Source organism: Scyliorhinus torazame, chromosome 7 (genome assembly GCF_047496885.1).
Source record: "Scyliorhinus torazame isolate Kashiwa2021f chromosome 7, sScyTor2.1, whole genome shotgun sequence".
NCBI lineage: Eukaryota > Metazoa > Chordata > Chondrichthyes > Carcharhiniformes > Scyliorhinidae > Scyliorhinus > Scyliorhinus torazame.
Genome location: NC_092713.1, coordinates 166,555,073 through 166,564,483, shown reverse-complemented (window position 1 = coordinate 166,564,483; position 9,411 = coordinate 166,555,073). Strand labels below are relative to the sequence as shown.

The 9,411-nt window shown below is 48.8% G+C and overlaps 2 gene segments (V, D, J or C); both read right to left on the bottom strand.

Annotated features, from left to right (window-relative positions):
• Positions 1–313: 313 nt before the first annotated feature.
• LOC140427366 (Ig lambda chain C region-like) lies at positions 314–762 on the bottom strand. The segment is given in 2 exon segments: positions 314–642; positions 756–762. Coding segments are annotated over 2 exon segments (336 nt in total).
• Positions 763–6,234: 5,472 nt separating this feature from the next.
• On the bottom strand, positions 6,235–6,931 carry LOC140426684 (immunoglobulin kappa variable 3-15-like). The segment is given in 2 exon segments: positions 6,235–6,626; positions 6,813–6,931. Coding segments are annotated over 2 exon segments (426 nt in total).
• Between the last annotated feature and the right edge of the window lie 2,480 nt (positions 6,932–9,411).

Below are 9,411 nucleotides of genomic sequence, written 5' to 3'. Positions count from 1 at the left end.
AGACTTCAGGGGTCACGTTATTTTGGTACAGCTGACGTCTTCAGCATCTTAGAGAGGTTTTACTTGGCATCACGAGTCTGCACTGTCCCATCAAACTTTCCCAGAACAGATGCTGCATGGGATTACATGCAGAGTAAATATCCCTCCACAATGTCCCAAAAACATGTCTTAACCCCTGACCCTCAGAAGTGTCTCAGACCCAGTCCCGAGAAGGAAGAGAGTTGTAATTCAGTGCTGACAATGACCTTTGTCCTCCCAGCTCACCCCTGTTCTGTTTAAAGTTGTGTCTCCTCTGTGGACTGTCTCTGACACTCTACGCACATTCTGACCTCCTGATGCTCTTGCTGAGGGCAGAGGAGAGGCTCACATGGGTGAGGGCACAGGAGAAGCGGGCGTTGGACTCCCAGGCAGAGCCAGAGAGGGTCAGCAGGCTGCTGACGCTGTAGGTGTTGTCCGAAGCTCGCAGGTAGTTGCTGGTCTGAACCCCGTCCGCAATGACTGCCCCGTCCTTCTTCCACTCCACCACCACCTCATCAGGATAGAAGTGATTGGCAAGGCACACCAGGGTGGCAGTGTCCTTTGTCTTGACCTCCTCCAGCGAGGGGGGTAGCAGGGTTAGCGTGGGTTGTGAATTCTCACGGCCTGAAAGAGAAAGGAAGGAATTTTAATTGCTGCCATTATAAAGGGTTTCAACTTCCCAAATATTAACTGGAATCAACACATGTGTCAATGTATTGATGATGTAGAATTCTGACAATCCATTCTGAGCAACCTTTCTAAGCAGCACGGAACAATTCCAACAAGAGAAGGAGCAGTTTTGGACAAATTTAGGGATTGAATCTGGGCAGGTGGAAGGGGTATCAGTAGGAGTGTATTTGGGTAATAGTGATCATAATTCAGTTAGATTTAGAGTAGTTATGGAAAAGGGTAAAGATAGACCAAGAGGAAAAGTTTTAAATTGGGGAAAGGTCAATTTTACGAAACTGGGATTTGACAAAATGGACAGGAAACAGCGACTTGAGGGTAAAACAGTGTCAGAGCAGTGGGAGGATATTTAAGCTGGAGATAGAGAGATTTCAGAACCAATATGTTCACACAAATCAATAGTGTGGGGCGTTGCTGCAGGATAACGAATGAATGAGTGGAACCAATTGGAGAGCAAAATGGTAACTTGTGTGTGGAGGTAGAAGACATGGAGATGGTTCTTAATGAATAATTTACATCAGTTTTCACAAATGAGAGGGACAAAGCAGACATTGTAGTTCAGGAGGAGGAGAACTGTGAAATATTGGATGTGATAAAGATAGTGAGAGAGGAGATATTAACGTGCCTATCGAATTTGAAAGTGGAGATACCCCCAGGCCCAGGTGAAATGTATCGAAGGCTGCTAAGGGAAGCAAGGGAAGAAATAGCGGAGGCTCTGACCATTATTTTCCAATCCTATCTGAGTACAGGCATGGTGTCGGACGGAGGATTGGAGGACTGATAATGTTATACCGTTGTTTAAAAGGGAGGAAGAGATAGGCCGAGGGAGAGATTTTGAATTTGATGTGGAGGGAAAGAGGAGGGGTGATGAGGGAAGGGAATCTGATGTTGACAACATGGATTTTCCAAGGATTTTCACAAGTTTCCAATGACAGATGGGTCTGGAAATTAAAAGCTGATGGAATCCAGGGGAAAGTGACAAATTGGATTTCAAATTGGTTCAGTGTCAGGAGGTAAAAGTCTGGTTTTAAACTGATTGGATCATTTTGGAATGTTACCTAAAAATTTGAAAGAAGTTCACGAGAAATTCAGCACTGAAATGGTTAATAGAGTATTTAAAGACACAGTGTCCCTTTAAGAGACTGTTAACCAGTCAGGAAGCTCGAACTATTGATCGGTCAGTCTGGGGGGAACAGGTTGAACATTAACAAACCTCAGATCACACACAGATCGGGTGAACTTTATCCCAGAACATTGGAGCTGACTTGGAGCAACACACTTCACAAAGGTTACTGATTGGCTGCCAGTGTAGAAGGTTCTAGATTTCACTTCAAACCTTGCTGCCCAGCCCTGGGCTGAGGTCAAGAGTGAGATTACATTAGCCTCTGTGTCCAGGGGTCAGAATAATCTATCCCTGCTCCTGCCGGGAACGTCCGGTTCACCAGCCGCATGGTAGCATAGTGGTTAGCACAATTGCTTTACAGCTCCAGGGTCTCAAGTTCGATTCCCGGCTTGGGTCACTGTCTGTGCGGAGTCTGCACGTTCTCCCCGTGCCTGCGTGGGTTTCCTCCGGGTGCTCCGGTTTCCTCCCACAGTCCAAAGATGTGCAGGTTAGGTGGATTGGCCATGCTAAATTGCCCTTAGTGTCCAAAATTGCCCTTAGTGTTGGGTGAGGTTACTGGGTTATGGGGATAGGGTGGAGGTGTGGGCTTGTGTAGGGTGCTCTTTCAAAGAGCTGGTGCAGACTCGATGGGCCGAATAGCCTCCTTCTGCACTGTAAATTCTATTCTGATTCTGTGATTCTTGGCTGCGTGCCATTCGCTGGCGGCAGGATAATATCTTCCCGACGATTGTCAATGGGATTTGCCATAGCAACCACCCCAGCCGCTGTGAAACCCGCTGGCGGTGCTGTGCTGCTGGCGGGAAAATTGAATTGCAACACTGGAGAAATCCGGCCCCTATTTCTGGTGGTCTTGTGTCCAGGACACACCCCTAGCCAAGCTGTTCCAGTTTAGCTACAAAACTGGCATCGACCAGTTACCCAGGTGTGTCCTGTCCACAAAAAGCTGGACAAATCCAATCCGAACAATTACTATCCATCGATCATCAGCAAAATGATGGGTGTTGTTATCGACACTGCTATCAAGTAGCACTTACTCAGCAATAACCTGCTCGCTGACACTCAGTTCAGGATCTGCCAGGGTCACTTCGCTCCTGACCGCATTACAGCCTTGATTCAAACATGGACAAAAGAGTTGAACTCCAGAGGTGAGGCCAGAGTGACTAACTGCCCTTGACATCGCGGCAGCATTTGACTGAGTTTAATATCATGGAGCCCAAACAAAACTGGAGTCAATGGGAATCAGGGGGAAACTCTCCGCTGGTTGGGTCACACCCAGCACAAAGGAAGATGGCTGTTGTTTGGGGTTTCAACTCGACAATCTACATTAATGAGCTGGATGAATGGAATGACAGTAATGGAGCTAAATTTGCTGATGATAAAATGATAGGTAGGAAAGCAAGTTGTGAGGAGGATACAGAGTCTGAAAAGGGACATTGATAGGTTCAGTGAGTGGGGAGAACATTTGACAGATGGAGTATAATGTGGGGAAATGTGAGCTTGTCCACTTTGTTAGGGAGAATAGAAAAGCAGCATATTATTGAAATGGAGAGAGACTGCAGAAAGCTGTGGTACAGAGGGATCGGGGTGGCCTTGTGTATGAATCACAGAAAGTTAACCTGCAAGTACAGCAAGTGATTAGGAAGGTAAGTGGAATGTTGTCCTTTATTACAAGGGGGATGGAGTATAAAAGTCGGGAAGTCTTGCTCCATCGATACAGCACGTTGGTGAGACTACACCATGAGTACTGGCTATCATTGTTGGTCTCATAGAATCATAGAATTTACAGTGCAGAAGGAGGCCATTCGGCCCATCGAGTGGAACGAGCACTCTACATTACCTTTTTTTAAAAATAAATTTAGAATACCCAATTGATTTTTTCCAATTAAGAGGCAATTTGGTCTGGCCAATCCATCTACCCTGCACATTTTTGCGTTGTGGGGGCAGAACACACGGAACATGTGCAACCTCCACACGGACAGTGACCCAGAGCCGGGATCAAACCTGGGACCTAGGTGCCGTGAGGCAGCAGTGCTAACCACTGCACCACCGTGCAGCCCTCGAAAGAGCACCCTACTTAAGCCCACAGCTGCACCCTATCCCCGTAACCCAGCAACCCCACCCAACCTCAGGGCAATTTAGCATGGCCATTCCACCTAACCTGCACATATTTGGAAGTCCTTACTTAAGGACGGATATTCCGACATTGGAAGCAGTTCAGAGAAGGTTCACTGGGCTGATTCCACTGAGGAATGGAATGTCTGATGAGGAAAGGTTGAGCTGGTTGGGTCTGTCCTCATTGCAGAATGAGAGGTGATCTTATTGAAACATATAAGATTCCGAGGGAGCTTGACAGGGTGGATGCTGAGAGAATGTTTCCCCTCATGGAGAATCTAGAATTAGTGGACACAGTTTAAAAATAAGGGATCCCCATTTAAGGCGGAGATGAGGAGGTATTTCTTCTCTCAGAGGGTTGTTAGTGTTTAGAATTCTCTTTCCCAGAGAGCAGTGCATGCTGGGACATTGAATCTGAGACATTGAGGCTGAGTTAGACAGATTTTTGATTGATGAGGGGATCAAGGGTTGTGGGGACCGGCAGGAAAGTGCAGTTTGGGCCATTTAGAAACGTTCATTTATGGGATGTGTGGATCTGAAGTGGGGATCTGTCTTCCTGACCTTGTCCGGCCTACAAGTGACTCCAGATCCGCCGTAATGTGTTGACTCTGAAAAGTCCTCTGAGCCCTGCTGGACCTGTTTGTCATCAGAACTTTGCTAAGAGATAAGCAGGGAGTGGAGAGAGCAGAGTTAAAGCTGGGGGAAGTGGGACCTCGGTGTCTCACTGTGCTGCTGCTGCTGTGATCAGTTATATCAGAGAGTGTGACAGAGAGCCAGAGCTCACATCAAACTCTGCCCGTGTCTGTCACACGGAGACTGACAGGAGTCTAGTGAGTGATTTCACTCCATGGTCCAGGAATGTGAACACAGTCTGCAAACGTCCAGATCTCCTCGACACGGTGGGTAAAAGCTGCTTACTTATATTTTGCTGCTTAAAGGGGGGAATGGAACTAAAGAAATACAGCTGGGCACCCTGTTCTACAGTGTTCTACAATGAACCATTTCATTCACTGCAGCTCCCCACTGACACCTTCAACTATTCAGCATTTGTGTTTGAGAAAGTTTCAGTATTGAAAGGGTTAATAACGGAGGATTGGGATTTACTTACTCAGTCTGAGCTTGGTTCCTTTACCGAACGTGAGCCACACTGGCAGCTTCCAGTACAGGGGCTGTACAAAAACCTCTGCTCCCTGCTTCACTCACTCACTCTCACCCTCTCTCTGTCTCTCTCTGTCTATCACTCACTCACTCTCACCCTCTCTCTGTCTCTCACTCACTCACTCTCACCCTCTCTCTGTCTCTCACTCACTCACTCTCACCCTCTCTCTGTCTCTCACTCACTCTCACCCTCTCTCTGTCTCTCACTCACTCACTCTCACCCTCTCTCTGTCTCTCACTCACTCTCACCCTCTCTCTGTCTATCACTCACTCACTCTCACCCTCTCTCTGTCTCTCACTCACTCACTCACTCACTCTCACCCTCTCTCTGACTCTCTCTGTCTCTCACTCACTCACTCTCACCCTCTCTCTGTCTGTCTCTGTCTCTCACTCACTCACTCACTCTCACCCTCTCTCTGTCTCTCTCTGTCTCTCACTCACTCACTCTCACTCTCTCTCTGTCTATCACTCACTCACTCTCACCCTCTCTCTGTCTGTCTCTGTCTCTCACTCACTCTCACCCTCTCCCTGTCTCTCTCTGTCTCTCACTCACTCACTCTCACCCTCTCTCTGTCTCTCACTCACTCTCACCCTCTCTCGTCTCTCTCTGTCTCTCACTCACACTCTCACCCTCTCTCTGACTCTCTCTGTCTCTCACTCACTCACTCTCACCCTCTCTCTGACTCTCACTCACTCACTCTCACCCTCTCTCTGTCTCTCTCTGTCTCTCACTCACTCACTCTCACTCTCTCTCTGTCTATCACTCACTCACTCTCACCCTCTCTCTGTCTGTCTCTGTCTCTCACTCACTCTCACCCTCTCCCTGTCTCTCTCTGTCTCTCACTCACTCACTCTCACCCTCTCTCTGTCTCTCTCTGTCTCTCACTCACTCTCACCCTCTCTCGTCTCTCTCTGTCTCTCACTCACACTCTCACCCTCTCTCTGACTCTCTCTGCCTCTCACTCACTCACTCTCACCCTCTCTCTGACTCTCACTCACTCACTCTCACCCTCTGTCTCTCACTCACACTCTCACCCTCTCTCTGTCTCTCACTCACACTCTCACCCTCTCTCTGTCTCTCTGCGTTTCTCGCTCATGTCTTTATGTCTGAGAATATTTTGTTCAGTTTCCTTGCTTGTGTTTATTATATATTATATAAAACTGGGAAGTGTGAGGAGCGGAGGTGGTTCTGTGCGTATTGGGGTTTTTGTAAGGCTCTGTATCACTGTGTAGGGGTAGCTGCTATGTTGCTGACAGTAATAATCAGCGACATCCTCATTCTGCACATTGCTGATTGTCAGGGTGAATCGTGTTCCAGATTGACTGCCGGTGAATCGATCGGATATTCCTGTGAACCGGTTTGTTGCATAGTAGATCAGCAGAGCCGGTTTCTGACCTTCTCGCTGTTGGTACCAAGCAACATCATTGCTAACAGATTGACTGGCCGTACAGGTGATGGTTGCGGTCTGGCCCAGGCTCAATGACAACACCGGGGGAGACTGGGTCATGGTGATGTCTCCACTGATACCTGAGGAGTAATAGAGAAACAGAGTGAAGTAAGAACTGTCACAGAAAGAGCCTGTACAATGAGATATTGTTGGAGACACTGACTGTTCCTCTGCTTTCAGCATTTTCCCTTCAATCACAAGTCAGTAGAATTGGATTGAAATGGAGAGCAGGAAAATATTCCAGGTGGAAAGAGAGAGATTTGTACCTGCGATGCAGAATGCCAGAGGCCAGATCAGCTGGATGGCTGAAATCATGGTGTCTGCTCCTGTCCCTGTGCCTGGTTACTGATAAATTCTCCCTTCACTGGGCTCTGCTTTATAAAGCTGCAGCCTGTGAGAGTCTCACTGCCCGTTCCTCAGTATGTAAATGGTATGAGGCAGAGACACCACGTCAGCACCTTCACTTCCTCTTCTCTCTCACTCCATCCCTCCCTCCATCTCCTTCTCTTCCTCAGTATCTGTCCCTAAGTCTCTGCTCTCTCTCTTTCTCTTTCCCCTTCTCTCGCTGTCTCTCCCTCTCTCTCTCCCCCTCACTGCCTGTCTCTCTCTCTCCCACTCTCCATCACTCTGTAATTCTCTAACTGATCTCTATCACAGGCATTATTACTGAAGATTGTAACACTTTTGAGGGCTGGTGCAGAAGTTAAATGCTTCCCTCTTTCTCTCTGTCATAGTCTACCCCTTGCTCTCTCTTACCCACACTCTCTCAGGTGGATCACATGCAAATGCTTCCCTCTCTCTCTCTCTCTCTTTCTCTCTCTCTCTTTCCCACACTCTCCGAGGCGGCACGGTAGCACAGTGGTTAGCACTGTTTCTTTACAGCACCAGGGTCCCACTTCGATCACATTCTGTGCGAGGTCTGCATGTTCTCCCCGTGCCTGCATGGGTTTCCTCCCCCTGCTCTGGGTCCTCTCACAGTCCAAAGATGTGCAGGTGAGGTAAATGCCCTCAGTGCCTCAAAATAAGGTTAGGTTGGGTTACGGGGATACAGTGGAGATGTGGGCTTAGATAGGGTGCTCTTTGCAAGGGCCGGTTCAGATTCGAAGGGCCGAATGGCCTCCTTCATCACTGTAAATTCTATTCTTCGATGATCACAGTGAAATGAAGGATAATTCTCCCTCTGCTCAGCTCCACCAATGGATGTTGCCCTTGACCCCAGGAGCATGTCTTCTCCTGGAGTAAAGCCATCTTTCCCATATTGTCCCTCCAATAGGGACCAGTAAACATGGGCCTCCTTCCCATTGGACTCTCCAAGAGGGACCAGTAAACATGGGCCTCCTTCTCACTGGACCCTCCAATGCGGACCAGTAACATGGACCTCCTTCCCACTGGACTCTCCAATGCGGACAAGTAAACATGGGCCTCCTTCCCACTGGACCCTCCAATGCGGACCAGTAAATATGGGCCTCCTTACCACTCGACCCTGCAATAGGGACCAGGAAACATGGGCCTCCTTCCCACTGGATCCTCCAATGCGGACCAGTAAACATGGGCCTCCTTCCCACTGGACCCTCCAAGAGGGACCAGTAAACATGGGCCTCCTTCCCACTGGACCCTCCAATGCGGACCAGTAAACATGGGCCTCCTTCCCACTGGACCCTCCAATGCGGACCAGTAAACATGGGCCTCCTTCCCACTCGACCCTGCAATAGGGACCAGGAAACATGGGCCTCCTTCCCACTGGATCCTCCAATGCGGACCAGTAAACATGGGCCTCCTTCCCACTCGACCCTGCAATAGGGACCAGGAAACATGGGCCTCCTTCCCACTGGATCCTCCAATGCGGACCAGTAAACATGGGCCTCCTTCCCACTCGACCCTGCAATAGGGACCAGGAAACATGGGCCTCCTTCCCACTGGATCCTCCAATGCGGACCAGTAAACATGGGCCTCCTTCCCACTGGATCCTCCAGTAGGGACCAGGAAACATAGGCCTCCTTCCCACTGGACCCTTCAATCCTCACCAGAAACCTTTATCCCTGCCATTATTCCGATGTCCTCTCTCAACTTGATTCATCCACGCTTCATATTCCCCAACTTGTTCCAAAGGCATTGTGTTCTGACCTAAATTACCTCTGACGTTACTGACCTGTGAACCCTGACGTCACTGACTCATTGCCCTGACCTCACTAACCCACAACACCTGACCTCATTGACCTCCAATTCCCTCCATTGCCTCACTGCTCCATACCTCTGCATCCTGCTGCAGACTGACATTATTCCCCTCATCCTTCCAACTTCTGACTCTGGTCTACTGCATATTTCTGCATCCTTCGTCCCAACATTGATAGCAGAGCGTTCAGGCGGCACGGCCCTGCTCTCTGAATTCTCTCCCTTAATCCCTCCCCCTCACCAGGTCACTCCACTCCATCAAACTCCTACTGTTCACCCAATCCTTCGATCAATATTCCTAAAGTCCCCTGAATCCCTCTCCATTCCTCCTACTGTCGCTCTGTGAAACATTTTGGGATGTTTTGTGCAATAAGGTGCTATTTAAATTCAGGTTGTGTGGGGATTTCAGGTGGGGGCAGAATTGGACAAAGTGGCGATGACTCCTGCAGCCAAATATCCTGCTGAGAGATTCCAGTCTTCCCCACACAGAATAGGGAAGCATTGAGGTTGCATTTTTAAACAAATTATCCATTCCCAGCATGAGGGCGTCGCTGGTTGGACCAGCATTTATTGCCAATGCTAATTTCTCCTGAGGAGGTGGTGGTGAGCTGTCTTCTTGAACCACTGCAGTCCATGTGGTGTAGGTACATCCACGGTGCTGTTAGGGAGGGACTTTTACAATGTTTACCAAAC